General features: G+C 47.6%; 5 protein-coding genes across 7 annotated transcripts; 2 read left to right on the forward strand and 3 right to left on the reverse strand.

The window, feature by feature from the left end:
* Nucleotides 1–357: 357 nt before the first annotated feature.
* On the reverse strand, nucleotides 358–5,402 carry LOC131215287 (nuclear pore complex protein Nup160 homolog). The gene is made up of 13 exons (XM_058209675.1): nucleotides 5,309–5,402; nucleotides 5,133–5,238; nucleotides 4,759–5,057; nucleotides 4,295–4,675; nucleotides 3,791–4,230; nucleotides 3,138–3,719; nucleotides 2,681–3,072; nucleotides 2,416–2,607; nucleotides 2,208–2,326; nucleotides 1,568–2,137; nucleotides 1,328–1,497; nucleotides 545–1,240; nucleotides 358–473 (listed from the first exon to the last, which is right to left on the reverse strand). Exons 1-13 carry the CDS (start codon nucleotides 5,400–5,402, stop codon nucleotides 423–425), a joined length of 4,092 nt encoding a protein of 1,363 aa, XP_058065658.1. The 3' UTR covers nucleotides 358–422.
* A 1,763-nt stretch (nucleotides 5,403–7,165) lies between these two features.
* LOC131205885 (rho GTPase-activating protein Graf) lies at nucleotides 7,166–18,144 on the forward strand. 2 transcript variants are annotated; one of them, XM_058198178.1, is made up of 15 exons: nucleotides 7,166–7,520; nucleotides 9,303–9,460; nucleotides 9,686–9,859; nucleotides 12,185–12,302; nucleotides 12,384–12,481; nucleotides 12,563–12,686; nucleotides 12,784–12,881; nucleotides 12,963–13,142; nucleotides 13,273–13,386; nucleotides 13,464–13,698; nucleotides 13,940–14,045; nucleotides 14,115–14,321; nucleotides 14,500–15,678; nucleotides 15,746–15,936; nucleotides 16,010–18,144. In XM_058198178.1, exons 1-15 carry the CDS (start codon nucleotides 7,364–7,366, stop codon nucleotides 16,099–16,101), a joined length of 3,231 nt encoding a protein of 1,076 aa, XP_058054161.1. In that variant the 5' UTR covers nucleotides 7,166–7,363; the 3' UTR covers nucleotides 16,102–18,144. The 2 variants fall into 2 exon arrangements, with proteins under 2 accessions (XP_058054161.1, XP_058054162.1); XM_058198179.1 differs by having other exon boundaries at nucleotides 15,857–15,936.
* Nucleotides 18,145–18,835: 691 nt separating this feature from the next.
* On the forward strand, nucleotides 18,836–22,070 carry LOC131209872 (uncharacterized). The gene is made up of 2 exons (XM_058203026.1): nucleotides 18,836–21,122; nucleotides 21,218–22,070. The coding sequence occupies exons 1-2, from the start codon at nucleotides 19,256–19,258 to the stop codon at nucleotides 21,877–21,879; spliced, it is 2,529 nt and encodes an 842-aa protein (XP_058059009.1). The 5' UTR covers nucleotides 18,836–19,255; the 3' UTR covers nucleotides 21,880–22,070.
* On the reverse strand, nucleotides 21,957–22,864 carry LOC131209882 (partner of xrn-2 protein 1-like). Its single transcript, XM_058203037.1, has 2 exons — nucleotides 22,825–22,864; nucleotides 21,957–22,759 (listed from the first exon to the last, which is right to left on the reverse strand). Exon 2 carries the CDS (start codon nucleotides 22,733–22,735, stop codon nucleotides 22,433–22,435), a length of 303 nt encoding a protein of 100 aa, XP_058059020.1. The 5' UTR covers nucleotides 22,736–22,759; nucleotides 22,825–22,864; the 3' UTR covers nucleotides 21,957–22,432.
* Nucleotides 22,865–23,175: 311 nt separating this feature from the next.
* On the reverse strand, nucleotides 23,176–25,715 carry LOC131212624 (U4/U6 small nuclear ribonucleoprotein Prp3). 2 transcript variants are annotated; one of them, XM_058206568.1, is made up of 3 exons: nucleotides 24,928–25,715; nucleotides 24,133–24,795; nucleotides 23,176–24,036 (listed from the first exon to the last, which is right to left on the reverse strand). In XM_058206568.1, exons 1-3 carry the CDS (start codon nucleotides 25,535–25,537, stop codon nucleotides 23,285–23,287), a joined length of 2,025 nt encoding a protein of 674 aa, XP_058062551.1. In that variant the 5' UTR covers nucleotides 25,538–25,715; the 3' UTR covers nucleotides 23,176–23,284. The 2 variants fall into 2 exon arrangements, with proteins under 2 accessions (XP_058062551.1, XP_058062544.1); XM_058206561.1 differs by having other exon boundaries at nucleotides 24,133–25,715.
* Between the last annotated feature and the right edge of the window lie 278 nt (nucleotides 25,716–25,993).

The following is a 25,993-nucleotide window of genomic DNA, read 5'->3' on the forward strand; positions in this document are numbered from 1 at the left end:
TTGACCACGATTTGTTTTTCCATTCATTCCAGGCAATGTTTAAGTTTTTTTTTTCTGTCGAAGTAGAACGTCTTGTTCGGGTATTCGCGCGGAATGTTAATATTTCTTCGAAAGACTGCGTAAAATTTTAATTGAACGATACAAAAGGGACAAATAAAGTTTTAGTATACATAAAAAGGGTAATGATGTTGATTCTAAAAACTGAAACTAACATTCAAACGAACGAAAGAACGGAGTGTCTCGTAGTTGCACCAATCGGTCGAACCGGTATTCGAACTGGGTTAAAGCATGCTCAGCCCAGTCACTCATATTTTTTTCGGATAAAAATATTCAGCCTTTCGTAAAATAGTTATAATAAATGAAGAAACTGAATTTATTTGAATTAGAATCGCCCCTTAACGGAGCCAAACGTAGGAGGCAGTTCAAAGAGCCTTCTCAATCAAACGCAGGTAGTACTCGATGTGATCCTTTTCCTGTAACAACAAAAATGTGCACTGGTTACTAGATGTTTGTGCCAAGGGGTGCGGAATGGCGCTTCTCCTACCTTCTGATAGTGTGACAATTGCTCCAGCTCGTAAAACAGATGTTCGCAGACCGTCAGAGGGAAAAGTGTCTGGTGGCTAAAGCGACCGGTGCTAAAGAATCGTCCCTGAAACAGCTCAACGGTCCGCTCGTATGCCTCTTCTAGACGGCCGTGGCACAAGTATGAACGAATCAGTTTTGATGGAGCGTTTGCGAAGCACCACTCCTTCAGCCAGTTCGGAACGTGAGCCCCACGCAACAGAACGCGGTTCAATACGGCTAGATGGGCATTTGTAGCTTGGTCGTCCTGTTCTTGCCCCAACATGTGCCGCAAATAGTTCCACGCCGTCGATACACTGTCCGCACCAACGGTCACGTCGGAGATACAGTTTTCGTTGAGCCAGGTGAGGATGCTGTTGCTCGTCACGGGATCAGCAGTGGAGCTGCTGCTAACCGAAAGACACGCGTTGCATAGATGCTCATATACTGTAGACACCATAGACGGGGCTCTTCGATGCGCTAGCTTCAGCGCCAGGTTATACATCTTGCGACTTAGTAGCAGCGCGATCAGTTCTGTTGGCTCCAACGAAGTGACCAACTTGAAACCGTCGACGCACTGCGAAAGCTGCAACGCACAGTAAGTGGTCATTAGCTGCTCATCGAGATCCTTGAGGTTGACTATTTCAATCCGGTCCTCATCCCTGCTTGCCGTCACCGCCTGTTTCAAGATGAAGCGCGATTAGAATTTTGGCCATTCGCATACGAGAGAAGAATCGCTCGCATCGAATCGAAGGTGGTTCGCTACCTGTAGTGGGTTGTTTTCCAACACGGGACGTAAAATCCACGCGTACAACGGTTTTATGATGGCCAGTGAGTTGAGACACTTCAACAGCGAACGGTAGAACCGGTTAAGGTGATCGTAGCTGTTGCATTCGATGTAGTTGCGTGTAGCTTCCTCGTAAGAGGTAATGGCAGCTGCGAAGAAACAAGAATGAATATGAATGTAGTAACGACACAAATAGATCTGTCAGCGCAGTTTTCGCACCTTTGCGCCAGTTCAGTTTGTTGGTGAAAAATGAGTAGAGAAAATCATACTGCACACCGTCAGCGATATCGGACGAGCGAGCATTCATCGCGACGATGGCGCTAAATTCCTCCTCCAGCCCATAGTATGGCAGTTCCATGAGGATGTCTAGACGTCGTACCGAAAACAGCAGGCAAATCAGCTGCCGCAGACAGTCCTTCTTTCGGGCCGGTTCGCAGTTTTTCGTAAGCGCATTGTACGCTTCCTCGTAGTGACCCAGCTCGATGTGGCTGCTAAACTCGATGCTCTGAAACATCGCCTGTTGCTGTTGCTGAATTGTGCTGTCGATAGCCGAATGTACAAGCGTCAGGACACCGTCGTAAGCGCCATAGCACTCAAACAGACGAACTAGTCGCAGGTAGAAGGCACCCAGCACTTCGTATGGAACCATGGTGCGATTTTTGTCATTTTGCCGGAGGAATTTTTGTAGAAAACGTTCTACTTGTATGCCCTTCAACGACAGAGGGAACAGATCGAGGGCCTTGGCGGTGTCACCGAGCATCAGATAGGACTTTGCTTGGATGAAATTTCCTGAAATTTATCAAATAAAACGTAACACATTTAATTGCCATTTAAGCGACTACGGAAAATGCATACATACTTGAGCAGCAGTTCCATTCACACCAATTTCGCAATAAGCGCACGTACTCGTCGATGTGCACATGCAGATCGTTGTCGGACAACCATTCACCGAACAAGAAGTCATCGCTCGAAGGGCATCTGTGTTGATGCGATTGAGACGTTAAATTAGATTGAATTATTTAGAAAAAAATCTCATTATGCTTGTCGCAAAAGGAATCAATCCTTACATGTAGCTCAGAATAACATTCGATTTGTGAAGCAAGGACAGCGTGCCAGAGTCACTGCTGTCGTTAGACGTCGTGGTTGATGATTTCTTAACCGACCATAGCGATTCATCGTTCAGCCGCGACGTAGCGTACGCTTGGAGTAGCGTCATGGATGTGCGAAGGTTGAGCGGGAAAGAGGCCGCAATTTTTGTGCTGCAAATCGTAAAGAGGAAACATTCCACGTAATTATTTTGTATTGGCTGAGGGTCAACAACGGTTCGCTCACGTTTTCGTCCAATCGAGGTCGATGCGAGTTTGAGCGATCCAGTTCATGACGTGGTAGCACCGGAGCATCATTTCCGTGTCTGGTCGGTAGGTAGATTGGATTGCATCGAGTACATCGTACTGCAGTTTGGCGTGATGTTGGACGACATGCTCCAGGAGCAGTAGGTTGCGCAACAGTAGGTAGCGTAGCTGTATCGTTTGCTTTGCTGTCGCCAGTGCCAGCTCCCCGGCAAGCCCGTCGCCGGTGCAGATGGATAGGTAATCAGCCTCCGTTGTTCGCGAAAGCCACGCGCACATATCAGCACCCCGATCGGCTGGCTTGAGGTAGCGTAGAAGGTGCCCAATCGCTTCCGGTAAATCTTCCAACCGCTGCAGGAACGCTGGCATCAGGCTCTATGTGCAGAGTTAGATTTTAGTACACAGTTTACCACATCGAAACGTTGCTTTGAATAACTCACGCGAATTATGTGCTGATTTTGAGCTGCACCGATAGGTGAAAGGTCGTCCCCACCGGTCTCATTTCCCCGACGTTGGTGTACGTATCCATCAAATTCATGCTTTTGGTCGGTGGTAAGCGCTTGGTCCATCTCGCGTAGAAAGTTTACCAGCAGCACCACTTCTCCGGTGATGTAATCACTCTCTTCGGCCAGTTGTTCGACGGTTCTCCCAGTTTGTGGCGTGTAGAATGCCACCTCGAGCCGATCACACGGTCGAAAGAAGCTGACGTACTTCTTACGCACCATGCCGGCGGTGATACTTGCTGATGGCATTCCAGCAACTATGGATGGCTCTTCCAGCAGAAATAATCCGACCGGCCGTGACGAGTCGTAGCTGTACTGCGTGCAATAGCGATAAAACTTTTCCCACAATCCGTTCGACAGCTCGAGCAGCTGGTCGTCGTCCATTGGACTGTTTTGCCGGATGGTGATCCTTTCCTGCTGCAGTTCACTTTCGATACAGTGGAGAACGTATCGCTTCAAACGCACTATGCTCCCACTGCCGCCACTTCCGGCCACGCCGGCAAGATTGCGATTGAACATCTGGAATGAGTCAAGAGTGTGTGTAGTTGCGAAGGGGTTTACACAGCTGTCGTGCCACGCTCTGCGCATACCTTCAACGTTTTCCTTATCACTTTGTCCGGGAAGAGGCCCGAGTGAAAAATGCGATTGCAATAGACATCCCGAAGATCGATACCTTCGACTAAGGGCGGTTCGCTGTCGGCAGCATTCTCGAGCACCACCGGCACCCAAACGTTGGCATCAGGCATTGAGTTCCACTCGTCGTTCACCGTTAGTGCATAGGCCATCGCTTGCATCTCCCCTTCGGCGTTACACCACAAAGACCAGAGCCATTGGTCGGTCAACTTAAAGTCGATCAGATCATAGTTGGGCGCCATAATCGTGCCCGCGCTTTGCAGTGCAAACGAGGAGATCGTGCCACTGTTTGCCTCGATCGTAAGCGCCGGCAGCAGGATGATAAATTCCGAAAACGTTTGAAACGAAAAGTACAGAGCCACCAGCGATTTGGAGCCACGCAACACACAGCTGTGAACTAGAAGTGGCAGAAACTGTGGGTGAAAAATTTGGTCAATCGCAACCTACGCCGGCACACTTACACTCCGTTTCGCTGCCCTGCGTGTACTTGGAAAGATACTCGGCGGCCAGAAACCGACCACAGGACGACCACACGCGCAACGCCCCGTCGCGGTGCAGTGTGTAGAGAAGCGGCCGTCCATCGGTGAGGGTGGCCGTACCGAAGCACATCGTTACCACCTGGCTTGTGTGCGATTTCCGGCGCCACGAATCGGCGATGGTGTTGATAAACTTGGAAATGGACAGTGGGTTGTGCTCGAGTTCCACAAACTTGACGTCCCCCTTGTCACCGCCACCGAGCTGCATGGTGAAGAGATAGAGCGAGTTTACCGTAGCGACGGCAAACTTACTGCAGCCAAACTCGGGACAATGCATCGCCGCAGCAGTTACCGGAAACGATTGCCCTGATCATGGGGGATTGTGAAAAGAGGTTAAAAGGGGCCACATTTGATACACGCTGTTGTTTCCTGCCCGACTGCGTACGAACCTACGTCGTTGATGAAGGAATAGCAATTGGCAGGGTCAGTGAACACAGCTTCGCTTAGCTTTAGCAAAACGGAATCATGTTCGATGTGCATCTGATGGTCGGCATGCGGTGGCTGTTCGATAGGAACCCTGTGGAAGCTGGTTGTAGTGGTGATCAGCAGAAAAGCTGTCGATGGCGTGTGTCTGTCGATCGCTACTGCGAGGATTGGGCTGCCCTCGAATGTTATCTTCACCTCGTGGCATACGTCGTTACGGTGCAGGCATATTTCCGTCAGAAAAATGGTTTCCCTCAGCGTACGCCTGCAATACGATGGTGCGAGTCACGGGATTATCTAGCAAACTTACTTCCAATCGAGTTCTTGTGGGAATCGTTACCAGTATATGAATGGGGTTGGCTTTTGGCCTCCCTGGGTGGTGGAAAAACTGAAGCCTCCGGAGATCTCGGACGTTTTCGAATCAACCAGCATGGTATGGTAGCCGCCTAAAAGAACCATCCCGTCCATTGACGGCGTAAATAGCAGCACACTAAAAGGGGAAGAGCGTAAACTTACCGGAGGCTACATTGAGGCTCTTTCTCTTGCTTCGTATCAAACTTTGCTGCAGCAGCGGCACTTCGCGATACTTTGCACCCACAGAGCACGCCATGACGCGATTGCTAATGGAACAGCAAATGCAAGATTGCAGCAGGAAATGAAGATGCAGATGGAGCGTAAGTAGCACGCGCCAAAACTCCTTTCTAACTCGCGTGCGAATTGAACAATTCGTGACCAATATTGTTTGGGGGGCGAAATGCAGCCGGTGCGGTTTGACAGTTGGCACGCTTTTCGTTGAATGCGTTCGATGTGCAGGGTTGCTGAGTGACGCGTGAGTGCCCGGGCGCAAGGGTCCGACTCAACCCTACCGTTCCTTCTTCTAGTTCTTTGTTTTTTCTTCGTATGGAAATGCAAGATTTATATTTTCTCTTATTACACTTATTTTATTTTTGTTTCACTTTATCTTTATTGAATTGTTTCAATTGAATTGAATTATTATAATTGAAGATTATTGAAAAGTGGTACGGGCGTAACGCGCGTTACACGTTACACGTTACTGGATGTGTTGTGTTGTTGTCTCGGGCGATCATTGACGAAAACATCGGCGCAACCCTTTAAAAGGCGCGCCTAAAGAGTACGAATGCGAACCACTGTTATTATCTGTGCTGCGTGTTGGAGCTTAGAGGGAGTACTGGAGCCGATTTATCACAATTTCCGCCAAATCCGTATGTGCGACACCCTTTTTATATTGTGACGTTTGCTGATTTGAACGGAACGGTTCCTTTTGCGTCGGAGTTTTGTGGCAGAGCTGCAGAGGCTCCGTGCGATGAGTCGTCCTCGCTCGCGAAAGTGAAAATGTTGTGCAGTGGTTTTGGCCCGTGAAACGCTGTTATCGACTGCGTTGAATTCCGGTGACGGATGCGGTGTGCTACAAAGGGCAAAGGGTGCGCGGTGGCGGGACCATCCCTGGTTTGAGAGATTGGATGTTCTGGCATCTATCGGGCGTGTAAAGCGATTCGTGTGCCGTGAAGTTCCGACCAGCGAGTGTGTACATAGAACGCGATAAAGTTACACGGAGGTGGTGTGGTAGTAGTGGTGCCGTGTGGAATGCCTACAGTATGGGCAAGGTATGGGCGGCGAGTGAAGGCAACAAATGATGACGATGTCAACGAGCAACAGAGTGTATAGGAGTTGACTAACTGTGGGAACACGGAACGGCGGACAGAGTGTGTACGAACGCGATCACCGCACGATATATGTGCTGGCTCCTCGATGTGTTTTGAGCAATATTGTAGCCAGTTCTTTTAAGGTTGTGTCATTGTGTTGTTTTTCATTGTTTTGTCTCCATGTCGCACTGCTCATTTTTCGGGTTTCCATCATTTTGACCGCGCGTCTGGTGTCCGGGAGTGTTTACCTATTACACGTTAGCACCGTCAGTGAGAGTTGAGTGTGGCGAATGTTTTTTTTCTCATTGTGGTGTAGATTGTTAATTTTGAGCTTACCCGGAGGCGACTCTCTGCCGCTGCCCCTGACAACACACATAGGCGGTCCGTGGCTTAGCCGCGGAAAACCAGAGAAACCGCTGTGTCGCGCCGCGCCTAGAAAGCGTTTTTATGCGTGAATAATTGGCAGCACTTTTTGCATCCGTGTGTCCTCCGTCGGGCCACAGGTCGGACATGCCCCGCTAATTGTCCAGTGATGCACATTGTGCCCGTCATTGGCGTGAATAAGATTTATTGCCACACTGCAAACCATTATGCAGCGTTTGCCAGTGTGTTGCTGTTACTATATGCTTCTCTTCGTGTGTTCGTGTCGCAGGGAGAAAGATGTGATGATAAGTGATAATATCCACCGTCGACAAACGCTTACATCCAGCGCTGGGGCGGACCTGGTATGTCGGAGCAATGAGTGAGCGAGCGCCCAAGTGTCAGCAGTGAACGAGTGTGTGAGCGAGAGAGCGCGAGACGTGCAAAATACTTCTAGTGTGTATATGGTAACCACACATCCAAATCAGATTTCATCACGCGCACCCGGAGCAGCCACCGCCACACAGGACTGCACAGCGGCAGAATAATGGTCAAGCTACAGCCGCTGGAATTCATCGACTGCTTGATTGACAGTCCGGATTTTCGCGAAAACTTGAACAAACATGAGAAGGAACTGGAGAAAAGCAGCCAGCACATCAAGCGCATCATCAAGGAAATCAAGGATCTGCTGGCCGCTGCGAAAAGTAAGTTACTCCGCCGGCAACACCCCGCGCCATCTCGTGCGCAGTGTTGTTCGCGGTTCGGTAATATTTGCCTTGGTCGGACGGGCAAAATCTCGAAATACGAGATCACACTACGCGGCAGCTATCGGCAGCTTCACGCTGTGGTGCTTCCTTTGATGATGAGCGGCGCAGAAGGCACGATACCCCGAACGGACGGAGCACGCGGATGATGGGCCGAACAAAGTGTAAGAACGCGAGCACGAGCGGACGACGGCGGCGATGAGTCATAAGATGAAATCAGGTTTTGGAGACACGTTTGTTGTATTTTTTCTTCGTTTTCGTCTTCCCAGCCCGCGGTTGGCGATGGGGAAGTTTTCATTTCGGTTGGAGTGTGTGCCGCACTCTCTGATTCCAAGTCGGCGTGTTTTCTTCCGATCCGATCCGTTCCATACCTACTGAGAATGTGTCAAAAAAAACGAGACTGAAGATCATGCGCTTCTCGGATTAAGTCCCAGTAAATAACGAATGTATTACGATCGAGTTACCATTTATAATGGTAAACAAGATGCCATTTTATTACGTTTAAATGTAGAAATAATCGCCCGAACGATATGATACGAATGAATCGCATTTTCTAGAAAACGAATTGCATTACTGCGCCATCCGGAGGCACAATTGGCATTTTTTTGTGCCTACATGCGTTACCATTAGCCTCTGGACGTTTTCTGTTATCATTTGCATTTCAAACGATACAACGGATGATTGAGCTGGTGTGGTGTTGTGCGGCAAAATGTTTCCCTTTTGTGTGGGACACTGTTTCGTCTGATTTACGCCCATGTGTTGTGCGGATAAAAGTGGAGCGGAAAAAAGGGATCTATTGGGAGAGGTGCTCCCAATGAGCGACGCCTCTGCACGACTCCGAACACGGCGCGGTAGTGGCATGATTTAAATTTATCCAGCGGTCGACAATACGTGCATGAGGCGCACGGTGGCTCAATGGCACGGTCAACGGATTGGCCATGGGGCCCGGCAGGAAGAGCGGGGCTACTTTCTTTTGTATGTCGTCACGTACGGGAAGATGACGATTTCCCGAATTAACGTATAAATGTAGACATTTTACTGAGTTTTGCGCCACCAGGCTCGTTGCTCGAGGTGGGTTGTTATGGTCCATCTACTTTCTCGCTGACCTGGTTGTGTAACTACAGCGAATTACCCATGATCTTGGTAACAATTTTTTAACCACCTTATTTGTCTATCGATCTTTGGTCTGGTCAAGAATATGGGTGCTATAGTGCAAAATAATAATAAAAAACATGCGACCGGTGCGCCACCCTGACTAAAGCCAGATTTATGCGAATTCGTTGATCACGTTTAATTTTGCGCTTACAATTAACTTTTTACTGTCGGCAACATAATCATTGATTCGTTGTAGCGATATATGTGGAAAAATATGTGATCAATATTTATAGTTACAACAGTGTACCTTCACAATAACACAGTATTGTTTGTTCATACATAGCTCAGTGTCTAACTGTTAAGTGAATATCAGTTACAATCAGAGCACCAATAAAGCGGCTTACTTGGTTAGTTAGTGAAAATAGTCGCACCACACGCTCAACGCCTGTGCCATTCCCAACTGGAGAAGCAATGGATCGATATTTGAAATAACATATCGAATTGAAATAACATATATATTGAAATATAACATCCTAGCGATAAAGCTTAACATATTTTCTACAATACGGCTCTTATAAACAGTGTATAGCAAATCTGACCATCGTTACCTTAATGATTCCTTTTTAGGCCTGTCTCGAGCGCAACGAACGCTGTCGAAAAGTCTGAAGGAGTTCAACTTCGAGTGCATTGGGTCGACACAAACAGACGACGAACAGGTGATAGCGGATAGTTTGAAGCAGTTCAGCAAGCTCATATCGTCCATCGAGGAAGAACGTGACAACATGGTAAGCCTGGGTTGATGAATTCAGTTGGCCTCGTGCGTGTTACTGCTGCATTCGGTGTTCTTTTGAAGTTGGTTTGAGTCGGTTTTGTTGCTCGAATGGAAGCGAAGTAACAGCGTGAGATGATTTGATGCTTTAGCATGTACATAAAATACGCTTCTGTTTTACCGGTCCCTACTGCTTTCCTCCTTTTCCTCGCTACCGATCGCTTCCGCTGTGCCGATGAAGCTCGATCGCGCGCACGATCAAATAGTGATACCGCTGGAGGATTTCCGGAAAGTACATATCGGCGGCGTGAAGGAGAACAAGAAGAAGTACGACAAAAAGACCGCCAAATTTTGCCAAGCCCAGGAACGGTTCCTTAACATGTCTTCCAAAAAGCCGTCCCCAGCAGTAGTGGAGGTAAGCATGGTTTTATTTTTTAACTTACGTACTAAACTGATTGTTTGATTTTCGATTTTGCTTGGTCTTCATGAGTGCTGCACTGCACTTTTTTACAGCGTTTAATTGTTCTCAGGATTTTCTAACTGTTTCTTTGTGTTACGTAATCTAAAGTGCATTTAATCTTTAAGATTACATTTACCGATCGAACTGTCACAAAAATGGGAACGAAATTCTAAGCAGCGTTTTGGACAAAGCATAGCATAGCGAAACGTATGCGATACAAAACTAGTGTCATTCGATCTTTTTTGGGGTGGATCTTCTTTGATGGTGCATGCAATATTATCGTCTTTATGAGCACTTTCTTTACTATCAAATATGTTGTAGAGTAACGTTGGTCTGGTGGATTAGCACACAAACCGTTCTACCGATTTACTGCCGAGATCCAGTGGCAGACCTCAAAAAGCTAGCATTGTGATGATCAAATATGGGATACGATCTTTCGATACCTGTTGCTGTTCTATAAAGGTTAACGTCGAAAAATCATACATTTTTTTACGTATATAGTGAATTGTGCGAAAGCAGCAGAAGAAACATTTTAACAGCTAGCAACTACCAACTTCTAAGGCTAAGAAGTACACTTCGCCTTTGTGGGAAAGTATGCTGACTTGACAAACAGTAGCTACCGACTATACGAAGCCACCGAAGACGCCGGTTTGTTTGTGTAGACTTCCAAATCCTTTTGGCTATAGCGGTCAAAATTCTGTGGGGCGGCCTACGTACGCGGTGCGAATTACTGGTGCCGCACACACGCAGCCTAGGTTTGCGTTGGTGTACCGTCCATCAAATCGAAAGGACATTCGTGTGACAGAGATTAACGGTGCGCTTGCGCGCCTTGTGGCCTTTCGCCTCTGTGTGTGCGTTGCCGAATAAGGGTACGCGATTGTTACCAACTACCCGTCCGCTTTGTATCAAACAACTCGCGGCCAGTTGCGATTTCGTGTATATTGACGTTCTTGAATTATTGTACCGAGTGAAGCCAGAGCAAGTTCGTGTGTCACATCATCGATATTTGCGATTCCGTCGGTCGTTCGTAGTCGTCACGGTTTTTTATAGTGTGTATCCTTATGCTCCCTGCCATCAACCGTGTAAGGGTGTTTGTTTTATCAAAAGGTTTCCGAAAAAGAACGTGTTCCGTCCAATTTGTGAAAAAGGATTCCTTTCGCTGAAAATTATTTACGTCTCTGTGGACCTCCCGTTGGTGCAAACATTCCGTGCTCCGTGTACGAAACTGCGAACGGAAAACTCCTCCAATTCTATTTGCCAAGTTCCTTTGGGCTGAACTAGCTGTAATAAAACGCCCCGCTCGTCGCCTATTGGCACAACCCCGGAGTCCTTCTTCCGGTTGGCGGTGATTCCATGCGGTGCAACAAGAGGACGCGGAATATGCTTTTGCAGAGGAGGAAAGGGGTGAACTTGAACAAAATGGATCCTTCGGAGTAGGAAAATGTACTGCCAACGTTTTGTTGTGGTGTATAAACGAGTGTCGTGTGGTGCGCGAGCACAGTGAATAAATCCGTTTTTTATTATTGTTGTTTTGCACACTATTTTGCCGGGGTCTCGTTGAATGTTTTTTAAACATTTTCGGTAGTTAAATTTTCAACTTCAAATACGGCACAGCTGCGACAATCCGTGTTTCCCCGAGGGGTTGAGAAATATGCATTCGAACCGTGTCGTATCACTACAAGACGCCGTTGCTACCATTACGGACTGCTATCCTGAGTGCGAGACTCCCGAGGACCGTTGTGGGAAAAAGCTAACGAGAAATGCTACGAAAACTATAGGTTTAAAGCGATCAGCCCTGAATGCAAGAATCGTGAGGTAACTAGAACGCATCTGGTGATGGTACAGCGTTCCATCCACCCGAGCTTAATCAAAGTTCAGCATAATAATCGCTTCTCTGAGTCTGCTGCTGCGTGTGATTGTGTGTGGAGTGTAACCTTGAATTCACGAATAGTCTGTGCCCAATTTGATATCTCCCAACCAAATATGAATCAAAGCTCTCGCTACCCGCCGGCGCGCTGGCTCCACAAGGGGTGGCCGGCAAGTAACCGAACGATAACGTGCTATTATCAATCAACGCGCTCGAATGTTGCTAGGCCAGACGATAAAAGGGCAAAAGTAAAGTTATCCTTCGTGCAAAGTAAAAATCAGGATGTAAAGTTGCTACGTCCACCAATCATGTAGCGCGAAAACCCATTTTGCCATTTCTGGCTCTCGGCTTGAATTTTGGTTTCAAACTTTTGATCAACGCTACATTACGTTTCTTTCTATTCCTCTACCTAGGCCGATGCATCGTTGGGAATGTTAGAAAGGGAATACCTTCGGGAGTCTCTTAGCTACGTGTTGGGCATTCAGGAGGTACAGGAGCGCATAAAATTCGAGTTCGTGGAAATAATTCTTAGTGAGTTCACCTGTGGTTTCGCAAAATCGTGGATACATTGTTAAGTACTTGTGTGCTGTTTTCTCATCTGTATATACATAGGATTCATATCAGACTGGCTGGTATTTTATCATCTTGGCCACGAGGTAGCCGAAGATGCCAAAGATTATTTGTCCGATCTACAACTGAAAGTTCAAAAGGTGATTTTATTATCGTCTGCAGATTGACTAAAGTTCCTCCTTCAATTGTTACCATACTCTGACGTATTGTATCACTTACAGACAAGAGAAAACTTTGACGAAACGCGACAAAAGGCACAGGAACTAAAGAACAAATATATGGACAGCAAAATGAAACCGGATAGTGAATACACGAAGCAGGGATATCTCTATTTGATGGAGAAAAGTAAGTTGTTGTCCGCTGTCGGAGTTGACTGAAAAATGCCGGATAGCCTGCGAAGCTGGTGCTGCTAGTACTACTTATTGATATGTTTCGCTTTCAGAATTCGCCGTAGTGACGTGGTCGAAATATTACTGTACATACAAAAAGCAGAGCCGAGAGTTTGCGATGCTACAGTACAATCAAATGTCTGGCCGATCGGTAAGGAAAACGCTGTTAGTTAGTTTTTTTTAACACACTATTTAACATTATTGTGACTTTCGGGTAATACTTTGTTTCTAGCAACAAACCACACCGGAAGTATTCACGCTTGCCTCATGTATAAGGCGATTGTCGGAGTTCGAAAAGAGGTACTGCTTTGATTTAATTTTCACTGAGAGGTCCACTATGACGTACACTTTCCAAGCCCTCAGTGAGGAAGACATAAAAGCATGGCTCGATGCCATGGACGGAAAAGAGCCGGTAAGGTTTAGTTTTTCATATGCAGTAACCAGCACTGGAACAGTGAAGCCGGATCTAACATAGCGTTGAAGCTGTCTTGTGAAGAAAGCTGAAAAATTATTTCTTCTTTTCTATGCACGTACATTCCCAGACGAATCTGACGTTATCAACGAAGTACAACGAAGACAGCACGCTGGATGAAGTAGGATTTGCGTTCGTAAGAAAGTGCATCGAGATCTTGGAAAAAAGAGGCCTAGAGGAAGAGGTAATTGTTTAAGAGCACTGGCAGCATCAAAAGTGTGTCAAAGTATGGACACTGATGTTTAATTTGGCACGTTGCAGGGATTGTACCGTATTGGCGGTGTAAGCACAAAGATAACAAAGTTACTTCAGATGGGATTAGACCGAAAAAAGACTGAAAAGGAACGCCTAAGCTTTTTCCATGATGACCAGTCGGGCAGTGCGGCGGATGTGCTGGAAAGCAAAACTATTGCAAGTGCACTGAAACAGTATCTTCGGCATCTGAACGAGCCACTGATGACGTTTCGCTTACATCATGCCTTCATAGCTGCCGCAAGTAAGTATTGCAGGCGCCGTGCTACTGCGCTATAAAAACCGCAAGCCTGACCGAAAACCGCAATATCCTATCCGTTTGTAAGGGTGACACTATTCTCTAAACGGCCGTTCAATCCCGTTTGAATTCCGAGTACAATTTCACTGACCTTGTTTTCCCGAATGCCGAGCTGAAATGATAATGAAATGATTTTTACACCTTACTATATACTACACGTATTCTTTGTCATTTATTCAACCTATAGAACAGGAAACGCGCCTACAAAGAATCAACGAAGTACACCAACTGATTCACAAACTCCCAAAAAGCCGTTTTGACATGCTGGATATCGTCATAAGGCACCTAAAATCGTAAGTTTGGTTTCCTGTTGTAATTCTTCGAATGCTCTTCACCTTTATCCTTTTCTTTTTACATCGCAGCGTATCGTTAAAATCAGACCGTAACAAGATGTCGGTTTTTAACCTGGGAGTGGTATTTGGACCAACATTATTACGCGCTGCTGAAGAAACTGTCGCAGCCATCTTGGATATAAAGTTCAACAATGTAGTGATTGAAATTTTAATTGAAAACTATGACAAAATATTCAAAACCATACCACCAACGCTGAAAAGCACCAGTGAATATTTGTAAGTGTGCGGTAGCAGTAATTGTAGCGTTAGGATTGGTTTTTAGTTTCCGATTCATCGCCCATTTTTAGTTCTTCAATAGTAACTTCTAGTGCCCTTATAAGCTTTCGTGAAGTAACTTACCATAACCATAACTGATACTCTATCAAACATCCTGTTGTTTTTTTGTGTCTCAAAGGTTGCAACCGAGCACCAGCCCATCATTCCATCGACCTGGCAGCGGCGGAAGCGGTATGGCCGGATCGATAGCGATCGGTGGAGGCGGAGGGGTTCATAATTATTCCAAAGAACGCACACCATCAGCGCAGCCAATCTACGCCCAACCGCAGCCGGTGGTACGCGTGGTAGCCAAATCCAACTACACCGAACCGATCATGTCGTCGAGCTTACAGAACATATCGAACGGCTTAACGCCACTGTATAGCAAGGGCACAAACCACTATCCGACGTACGAAGCGAAACCGACAATTATTTCCTCCTCGATCAGCAACTCTGCCTCTACGTCACCCTTAGTTGCCCGAGAGCAACATCTGAAATCGAGCACAAGCTCCCCTCCGAACCATCACCACAGCCTTCAGAATTCCTCGGTGCACTTGCACCACCATCCGCAGAGCATAAACTCCTCCGGTTACCCGAATGTAATATCGGGGAATGCGACAACAGTAGGGTCGGTGGCCGCAGCGGCGGCAGGCTGTTACCAGTTACATCATCAAACCGGGCCATCGCAAACCTCATCACTGACGGGGGGAAGCACTAGCAACCACATGACAGCTAGCTACGATCGGGCACTGCATCACCATCACCAAATGCGCACTGATGCCGGCGGTGCCGGCATCGATGGTGGTGGAGTGTACAATCGTGTGTCTGGGCTGGCAAGCAGCGACTCAAATTTGGCGAGCTCGCGCAAAGAGCTGTCTATCTATGAACGCATTAACTCGACTAGCAGTTCAAACGAATCAGTTTGTTCGTCCTCTGGTGGCGGAACTGCCACCGGAACATTGCGCTCCGGCCACGGTCCCTGGTCTGTGGGTGTTGTTGGTGCGCCTGGTAGTGAGTATGCTGCGCTGGTGGGTAACGCCAGCAGTGCGTCAAAGTATGGTATTGCAGGGGGCACTGCAAGCAATAATGTTGGTGCAACGGTAGTGGGCGGCGGTGGCGCACCAGAAGATTCTAGTCCAAGCGGCTACAAGCCGAAAAAACAGCAGCGCATAAAAGACTACAGCCGCCATTATCAGCTTACGCAGCCGCACCTTTCACTCACCCAGCAGCAGCAGTACCTGCAACAGCAGCAGCACCAACAACAGCACCAACACCAACAACAACATGGAAAGCACTCTTTGGCCAATAGAGAGAATTTGTAAGTACCACCCAAGAGATTGTTTTATTGGAATTATTGTAATAATTAACACATGGTGGTTCATTAGAAAACATTCTTTCGGTGGCCACATTGTTCCCGCTGTAATTCGAATGCCTGTCGTTTTATGTAGTTGTAATCTCTTCTTGAAATTTTCTTCCGTTACTTTCGGCGAGTTTAGACGGGTTCGCACGCTATACGCATGTTTGGCCGAGAACGACGGCGAATTGTCCTTTGAACCGAATCAAATTATTACAAATGGTAAGTGGGGGATAGGACTCCCGTATGTGGCGGTGCCGTGTCGGAGACTAATGATCACGTTTAATGTTTTCAGTTCGTCGTTCAAACGAACCCGGTTGGTTGGAAGGCACACTGAACGGCAAATCGGGGCTGATACCGGAAAATTATGTCGAAATCTTGAAGTAGTGAATAACCGGTTTCTTTATTACTAAACAAATGGCTAGTTGTGATAAGGATAAGGTGGCTGCCAGGGTGGGGCGCGTAACATGCTTGGGAAGTACTTAAGCCAAATAGCTAGAAACCATAGTAAACAACAAAATCGGACGCACACGCCGACAATCGGTTTACATTGCCGGTATCATTGCCCTGCTAGAGTTGGTTGTTTCATTCATTATTTTTATGTTTAAACTATCCATGTTTCTAACGTTCTCGGTAAACGATATCATACAGTAAGGAACTCCGTTTAACATACCAGAACCTTTGGTATGATCGTGCGGATCGATTGATTAAGCAAGAGCTACAGCTGAGTGAAACAATTTATGCTTAAAACAATCAGAGAACACGAACTTACTATCAATCATCTCATTTCAACACTCTCGTAAGAGCCCCATTCCTTGTAGTGTACCTAACTGCTTTTTTGTGAAGTAACAATAGACCAGTATGAAATTAAATGGCCAGCTTGTGTAACGAAACCGATGATTTGAAGAGCTGCAACGATACAAACCACGATACAAAACACCAAAACGATTATGAATTCTAACAAAAAGATGCCGCATTTTTTATAAATCGTGTACATTTCATAATATATGGCAAAAAATGGATTGGGACATAATAATCACAGAAAAAAGGAACAAGAAAACAGATAGAGAAAGAGAAAGAGAGCAAAAAAGAAAAAGAGAGAGTGCGAAAAATCGTACCTACAGTCAACCAAATTCCCACCTGTATGCATACACAAATACGCACATACACTCACTATACCCCGCAAGAGACGTTAATATCGTCCTTCGGTCCGTTTTGCTTGTGGCTAAGCCGATTTTTTGTACTTTTTCGCGCGAATCAATGAGGCAAATAGTAGTGGCATAAGAGGACGATCGAGAATTGAGGAACGAAAGATTATACAGATATTTTTTTTACCATGCTGCATACGAGTTAAAAAGTACTATTTGGTTTACTGAGCGTATGATCTTTTGCTTGTTTTTGCTTGTCTTGGCCGTATGATAGTTTTAAAACACCTCGACAAAATAATTGAGGCACAATCACCTACAATTAACAACGTGCACCACTCGTCCTTCACGGGCATCAGAAAATGAAGTGTAGGCATCTTCATTTGATAGATATTACACTACTGCAAACATCTCTGAGAGAAGTTTATATTGATCGTGAAAACAGCAGAACAGATGATGACGCAGGGGGAAGGTGTGTGTGCGACGTGAAACACTGAGGCACAAAACAGATCGCAGGACACAGGAAGCACGATCAACGTCTTGAAACAATAGCTCCTCCTAATATATCATTTAGCCGTGATCCTAGAAAGATGCCATACATTTTGTACAAAACAAAATTTTGAAAAACGTAAAACTGATGAATCACGTTTTTTGAAACGCAAAAGAAAACTATGCTTAGAAGAAAGCATAGCATAGGACGACAAACAATTTGTTGATAAAACCACACGCTACTCAATTTGTGATCTGAAGGACGATCAGCCGCCGTAGAACCGCTGATTACAGCATCTTTTCACATGCCCACAACTTTTACTGCCTATGGATAACTTACATTCATTTTACACATTTTTCGAATTTCTTACATTGCCCAACCTCATTGCACAGGGTTTTCGCCCTCACTTTTATTCAGGATGCGAGCTATAGTACCAAATTGCAGCATTTTGCCCAAATGTGGAAGGCATTACTGAGCGTAGTACAGGCAAAACTTTACTTTTAAATGCATTCCGCGTGCTACATTGATCCATATTCTGATCCTCTAAGCTTTCCTTATATAATTTCCTCTATGTTGCATTTGCGTATCATGCTTTACTTTGAGACTTACAGCATATAGTATAGTTTAACATTATTTCGACCTAAATTCTTCGGTATTTTCTGTGATTCTTTTACCGATGAAAAGAAACATTCCTATGGCAACAAAATAATCTAAATAATGTCTAATAATTGATCGGCAAAAAAAACAAAAGGATTCAGATTATTCGCATAATGAACTACAAAGTTGCTTTAAGTAGAGGAAAACAAAAGATGATGTTTTGTCGTTGTTATTTAATTTATATCATTCTGTTTGTTTTTTTTTTCTTTAAGTATTGTAGGTAAATTCATTATGTTGACCAATTGGGTAGATTTTGTATATAATGTCTAATACCTAGTATGATTTATTATTGTCATTAATGCAACCATTATTATTTTATGTATAGTGCAAATAGCTCATAAACCCTAAAACAATACCAACTGATCTTTGGGAGAAGCTTATCGAATTGGGTATGGCGTTAGAGCTATGTTTAAAAATAAATGAAAACAATACATATTAACTAAAACCACTATTACTAGACGCCGACAGCATCCTGTTTGTAAATATTTCGAAAGAAATGTTCTGTTCCATATTAAGCTTTTCTTCATAACGAGGATCTTCAGGTAATGGTGTGCAATGTGAATGTGCACGATACATTTTAAACCCTTTTTGCAATGAGGAACAGTAGTTCACCAAGCATTTAAAAAATATCATTTTTTTAAAATAAAGCTTTGTGTTAAGAACGTAGACAAAAGCGACACGAAGCACCCTGTGCCGCATGCTGGATTCTTCGACCGTAGGATGTAAACCGACGGCTAGCAATCGCCATTGAAAAAGCAACAGGATTGACAGCTCCATTTGGAAGAAAAAATACAATTCCATATTGTCGTCATCCATTGGACCTTGCATTTCCACAGTTTTTGTCATGTTTCGGGTCGTCTGAAGTGCGAGCAAAGTGAACAACGCACATTTATCTCTGCGTTTGGTGTTGAGACTTCATTCCTGGGTGCGTTGATTGAGCATAGACGACCGAAGTCCATTCAGGCATAGGAGTAAGGTAGGAGGTGCACTCAGCAAAGTGGGCGATTTTGTGTTTGTGCGATTGGCGCTGGCAAAAGGTGCTTGATACTCGCCCACTACGGTGATAAATGATGCCCACAGTGTACGTTCGGGGCAAGTGTGAGAAAGAACATATTGCGACTGGTGCGTAAAATTGCGTCAAACCACTCCTACGCGTAGCATAAATCGGTTAGGGAAGAAGTGGAACAGCGCGGCTCCGCACGAACGCACACATATACATAATACAGCCCTCACGAATCCCGTGATTAGGATGGAATCTGTAAAGAACGACGAAGTTGCTGGTGAATCACTGGCGAACGAAGAAAGCTCTACTGTTCCGGCGGAAGATGGCGGCGGACATGGTCGGAAACGAAAATTGTCACTAACCGAAGATTCGAACGGTGCGGAGCCTCCGAACGCCAAACAACAATTGCTTTCGGAGGCAGAAGCAAGCAGCAGCAGCGGCGACAATGGAGACGAAGACCGTGAAACCTCATCGCCGGAAGCGCCCGGCGTTAATCTGCTCGACTTGAGCGATGAAATATTGCTACTGATTTTCCAGCACCTAGACGGTAACAGCCTGCTGCCGCTGTCGTACTCCTGTAACCGGTTGCAGCGCCTCGTTGGCGATAAAACGCTCTGGATCGTGGCGGATTACACGACAGCGGGTTTGAGTTCGCACGAAGTTCAGCAGCGCGTGTGGCAGCTACAGCCGGTCACGAAGACGCTCAAGCTGCGCGGATTGACCCGTGTTTATCCGGAAGTTCGTTGGAACGCCTCCACACTGACGCCAGTGATCCTCGAGACGATCACGCTGCTTTGCCCATTGCTGGAGCGACTCGAGCTAACCGAAGCGTATCTGGACATGAACGAAATCAGTATTCTCATGTTCCCGCGCACGCTGCGCAAGCTCGTGCTACGGAGGTGCGCCGTTTCGGCGCAGTATCCCCAAGAAAACTTTCTCGTGCCACATCCTCAGATCAGCTCGTTTCTGTCCAACATCCAGCATCTGGTGCGGCTGGAGGAACTCACGATCGAGTACTGCGCTTGGTTTGATACGCACGATCTTATGGCCCTTTCGAAGCTGCCCAACTTACGTTACCTCAGCCTGAAGGGATGCGTTAACATTAAGGACAGCGTCCCATACGCCAGTCTGGCCACTAGGTTCGGATTCAAAAAGCTGCAGGTTCTGGATCTCCGCGACACGCCAATTTCGGACTCGGACGTGAGCTGTTTCAACACCGTCCATTCGTTGCGCGAACTTCTTCTCGAGTGTCCGGAGCATCTGCGCACCGAGCGCGGTCTGCACGAGTACAATGAAGCCGAGCGGCAGCGCGCGGAGCAGCTGCACCGTTTGGCGGTGCCTGACATAATACATCACAATGATGGGAATCCTCAACCTGCGGGAGCGGCCGCCGCCGGAGAGGGTGGTGCGGCTGGCGAAGCTGCAGGAGGGGCCGGAGGACCGCCACCGCCTTTGCCTCCTCCTCGGCTTGGCTTCGAAATTCGGTTGATCAATGGCGATCAGGACGTGGTGGTTCACAACTATCGCAATTTCGCCCGTCGATCACCGCCTCCTGCTCGGGTTTTTCACATTTTCGCAGACGCAGAGATGAATCAACCACAAGCCGGCCAAGCTGGGGCACAAGCCCCACCACCCCCACCGCCACCTCTTGCGGCAGTCGCAGCAGCAGCAGCAGCCGCAGCCGGAGCAGCTGCTGCAGCGGGCGGAGCAGCGCCGCCGGCTCCAGCTGCTGAAGTTCAGGAAAACAACAATAATAATAATAACAATGTCAACAACAATAACAATAATAACGTCGATCGTCAGCATATTGTTCGCATTATCAATCGCGATCTGTTGCTGCAGCGGCCCGAACAATTGGAGCTAGAGAATCCGAGGCGTTTTCTGCGACGTCCGCTCGAACGGCAGATTCACGCCGCGTACCAACAAATTTTCAACGCTGGAAACAATGCCAACTTGCACCGCCCTTGGGCACCACCTGATCCTCCCGTGCGACAGGAGCGACAGCCCCCGGCAGTGGTTCTGGCACCGGTCGCACAGGCCCCAGCACCCGACGCAGGAGCGGCAGCTGCAAATGTTGCAGACCAAGCGGCGGCTGAACCTCCACCAATTAACTGTAAGTTTCGAACCCCGTAAAGGGCACCGGACCAACTCCATAATCGTTCAACCCATCCATCATCGATGGGGATTTTCTTCGTTCTATCCCACTAGTGCATCTGCGTATCAATGCCGTTGGCCACCGTAGAGTGATAAACCGAATCCGCCACAATCCGGCGCCGGCAAATGGGAATGGCCAGGCGGCGGACCCTGTGCAGCCACCACAGCAACCACAGCCGCAACAACAACCGCAGGCCGGTCGCCCGTTTCAGCCACAAGCCCATCCTCCGGGACCGCAGCGCATCGTACCGCATGTGATCATCATGCCTGGGTTGGACAACATTCAGGACTTCATACATCGGCATGGCAATGGAAACCACCATCAGCTTTTCGTCAACCTTGGTATGGGACAACAGCCCGCTAATTACGTGTCGCTCGTAAGCGATCGCAGCATCTGCGCGTACGGTGTGTCTCGGAACGATGCCGTCATCGGCCGCCTCGTGCCAAATCTGACCGGTCTGGAGCGACTGTCGGTGCGCAACTACAAGCTAGTCACCGACATTTCTTTGGAACATCTGGAATCGGCGGCGCCCCATTTACTGCTGCTCGACGTGACCGGAACATCAGTAACGGCTAACGGTGTGCGCGGTTTCCGCTTATCACGGCCCGGCTGTGTCGTCGTCTGCGACTACGACGATGTTTTGGAATCATCCCCCAAGGACAATGTGCAACCACCAGCTCCTCCAGAGGCACAGGCACCGGTCCCTGTCCCGTAGAGTGGTTCTTTCCACACAAGCTAATGCGACTGCCAAGCCGACAAAATTGCACGAATCATTTGCCTAGCTATGGCCGAATACAGTATGCCCGTCTGAATGAAAGCGCGCGTAACACATAGGTTGTGTTTCGCACGGCTTCAGATTTATTTTTACAACCGATTTTAAATTTCTCCTCTGTTCCTTGCTTTTTACTACACATAAAATACATATAAATATATCTATATATATATAAAAGTCAAATTGGTTTACGTCATTATTTTTCATCGCTATAAAACATGAACTGTGCAAAGTAATGGTAAAAACCATAAACTGAGTAAAGTAGTAGAATGTACTCCCGTAACACCTCAACGGAGCCTGTTAATCTGATTGTATCGCCTCATTTTGGGGCTCGTTCCGGATTCCCAGGTATCTCCTAGATGTGTCCAACGACTGATCGCAAAATGTCTTACTCTTCCCATCTTCGCTATCGCTTTTGATGTTGTTTCATTATCAGAATGATTGATGGATCAGAACTAATGAACGCTTCTAGCTCCCGGCCACATTTAATCGGTGTTCATTTTTTTGGTGCATATCGTGCCGCGGCAGCATCCGATGCAGCAACAAAGGTACGTTTCAGCTTGCCAGTCCTCGAATCGCGGTACTTTTCCACCAGATTTTTGGACAATTCCGCCACCAGCTGCATTGTTTCGGGCGGATACCGACAGCCCAATAGTTCAATGTTTGTGTACACTTGTGCCAAGCAGACGACTTCCTCCTCAGAAAACCGGTCCTTGTGCGCTTCCATGAACGCACGCTTCAGCTCCCAGTGTTCGTCGCACTCGTAAAAGGTTTTATACTTCGTTACGTCGAAAGTCATCTCGTCGAAAGGAAAGTCACAGTGCTGCAAATGGAAATTCCGGGTTAGAAACGCGATAGAAGTGAACATTTTGTTTCGTTTTAACAAACCTTTTCCTTTGTAATGGAACTTTGATGTGGAGGCTTCGTAAACAACTCCAACCCAAAATATCGTTTGACAATGAAATCCCAGTGAAAAAACTAAGAATTAGGGTTGTCAAAAAGGGTAAAAATTCGGAAATTGAAGAATGTCTCGACTATAAGTTAAATTCGCATAGTTTTTTCGATGAATGAAATACTTTATTTTGAGGAGAACGTCAACACCGTTTAATGCTACACGTTTCCCCCTCTCAGGTAAGTTATGGATTCCTTCCAAATACAATTTCGTTGTTTCGTCCAAAACCATTTGCAATAAAAACAATTGCCATTTCTTCTGGTCTAAAATTACGACTTTTGGGCATTTATTTTAGCTTCCAAAATTGTTTGATCGAAAAAGGAAAACCACAAGAAAAGTGCCCCCTCCGAAAATATGCCCCTTCTGCCGCGGTGCCAACCAAGTGGACAGACTTGATTAGGCGTCTTCCGATGCCTCGAGCACGGCTCCCGAGTACGCCAGATCCCAGTAGTGCTCCACGTGGTGCTTCTGGAAGAAATCACGAGCACTCTTCTCCAGTGGGAACGATTTGTACTTGAACTCGCCAAAGTTACGCCGCTGGTTGGTGCCTTCCCAAACGAGCACGCACGTGTTCGGTATCTCGTTGCCGTCTGCATTCTTCACCAAGTCTTCCTCCCACTTGATGCGGTGTAGCATGAGGCGGCGGTACTTCTTTTGCTGCTTCGGTCCGCCTTCGACCACCACCACACAGCAGTCACGAAACAGCACACAGATACCGGTAAGGAACAGCTGTTTTGCATTGGTTTCCACCTTGAACTTCTTGCTTTGCAGCTCCTGCAGCTCCCGGATGCGGTAGACGGCAACGTGCACCCCCAGCGTGGTGTCCTCCTTCATCTTACGCATTTTCTTCTCGCGTCGCTGATCGTCGGTCAGTTTACGGGCCGCGTTCGCCTCCTCGTGCACCTTCTGTCTTCGCGCCATCTGCTCGCGGACATGCGCTTCGATTTTGGTCGGATCTTGTACCGCTTCCGTGCCGAGCACACGCATCAAGTTCGAAATGCGCAGCTTGGGCTCCGGGGGCGCTTCCAGCCCGAGCCGTATCTTTTCCTGCTCTTCCTTCCACGCTTCGCGCCGATTCTGGCGCCGAAGCTTCTTGCGCTCCTTTTTCGTGAGAAAAACGGGCAGATAGACGGCACGGGACGATTCATCTGGTGCAGGGAAGGTAAGAAAAACCAAAATGCATTTTAGCGTCAATTAACCAAACAGTTCAATCCACCAGCCGCTTTTGGACGGAAGTTACTTACTCGGAGGGCGCATCTGCGTCGGATGCTCGATGAGATTAGTGATGGCAGATTCGCGGATACAGATCTGACCTTGAGCGTCGAGTGTGCTCAAGTCGTCGGTAAGGATGACCGAATCCCACCACTCCATCTGCGGCACCTCGTTCGAGTGCGTGTCCGCTTTGGGCGCAATCAGCGCCAGCTTGGTCGCCGAGCTGATGCCAGTTTTGCGTGCGATTTGCGAAATTTCATTCTGCAACTTCTCGAGCTGCGCTTTCATGCGCATCCGTTCGGCCAGCTGCTGAAACTTGCCCGGCTCATGGAAACGCAGTGCCCGCTTGTTGCGCACAGCCGGCTTCAGCGTGATTCGCTCGTCGTGGAAGTGGGATTCGTTCGATTCTTCGGTCTGTGCCCGTTCGGCCGCCTGTTGGTTCTTGCTCGTTTCGCGCTTCTTCGCGCGGATGTTTGCTTTCAACGTCGGTGTTAGCTGTGGCACGATGATTGCCCGTCCACTGCCATCGACGGTCCTGCCTTCCGCATCCAGTATAAGAGGTTTGGGTTTGTCCTGGACTGGCGGCGGCGGTGGCAATACGGTCGCCAGCGTGCCAGATAGCTTGGCACGGATCTGCTCTTGCAGCTGTGCGATCTTTTTCGAACGCTCGACGTCCGTAATCGTCGCGACGGCGGCTCCAGCCGGACCGGTGACCGGTGTGGCCGTTCCGGGGGCTGCGTTCGTCGCATGCGCCGTTCCCAGAACGGTGGCGGTGGCTGACGCTGCAGCGGCGGCCGCTGCTGCCGCGGCCGCCGATATCTTCGCACTGACCGCAACTGCCGCCGCCACAGCCGAAGCAGGAACCTGCGGCGCTTTGGTTGCCTTGATGGTCTCCAGCTTACGCTTGCGCTCCTCGATCTCACGCTGGGCATTTTCCATCATCATCTTGATTTGGTTCGATGAGAAGTTGTTAGATACCGGTGGTGCAATCGTTAACTCGCCACTGCTCCCATTGCTGCCATTGGTGGCGCCCGACACGACCGCCACTCCGTCATCTTTCTGTTTCATTCGCTTCGGATCGGTAAATTTCGCCGACACATCTTTCGCATCCGGTTCATGGGGACGCTTTTTCACGGTGGCTCCCAGAGGTTCCGCTGTAGCGCGCATTAGCTGCTGCTGCTGCTGCTGGTGGCCCGGCTGGCTGTTGATTTTGATGTTATCCAAAAAGTCTTCAACCTTATCTCCGAGCCGCGAAGCTTTGCGGCTGTCGATCGAGAACGAAAGCTTGTCGATCAGCTTGCGGCGATCGAACCCATTGTGAAGGTTCGACTCGATCGACGAAATGATGGTCGCGTCTGCCGTTCCGAGCACTTTGTATACCAGCTTTTCCAAATTAGGCCGCACTTCGTCCAGCTCGCGACGCGAGAGATACGCCATGGCTAGGAAACGCACAGCGCTTTGTGCAATACAATCCGACACACAACGCCCGTCGTCGGTTTGAGGACCCGAGATGAAACCGTGGAAGGGTGCTAAAAGGCAAAACAAACGCTTCACGCTCAAACGACACGGGTTGTTCTTTGGTTAACCGAGTTTTGTGGCGGTGTAAACTTCACGATCCTGCTCGTCGCAAGCGCCTTCATAGTTTGTTCGCCGTTTGACAGCAGATGTTTTGCAAAGCGACACGGTTCTTACAGGCGCAATCTCGGTGGAATTCGTATAGAAACAATCGGTCTCAAACTTGCGTGTGTGTTCCAGTACAGCAACAGACCTCTGGCAAATGAATAAACAATGAAGTGTAAATGCAGAACAAAACTTTCTTATGATTTCAATGCCCAACGCGGTCCATTCTTATCCTTATTCCGAGGCCCATAGTGCGATTTGGTGTGTCATTCG

Source organism: Anopheles bellator, chromosome 1 (genome assembly GCF_943735745.2).
Source record: "Anopheles bellator chromosome 1, idAnoBellAS_SP24_06.2, whole genome shotgun sequence".
NCBI lineage: Eukaryota > Metazoa > Arthropoda > Insecta > Diptera > Culicidae > Anopheles > Anopheles bellator.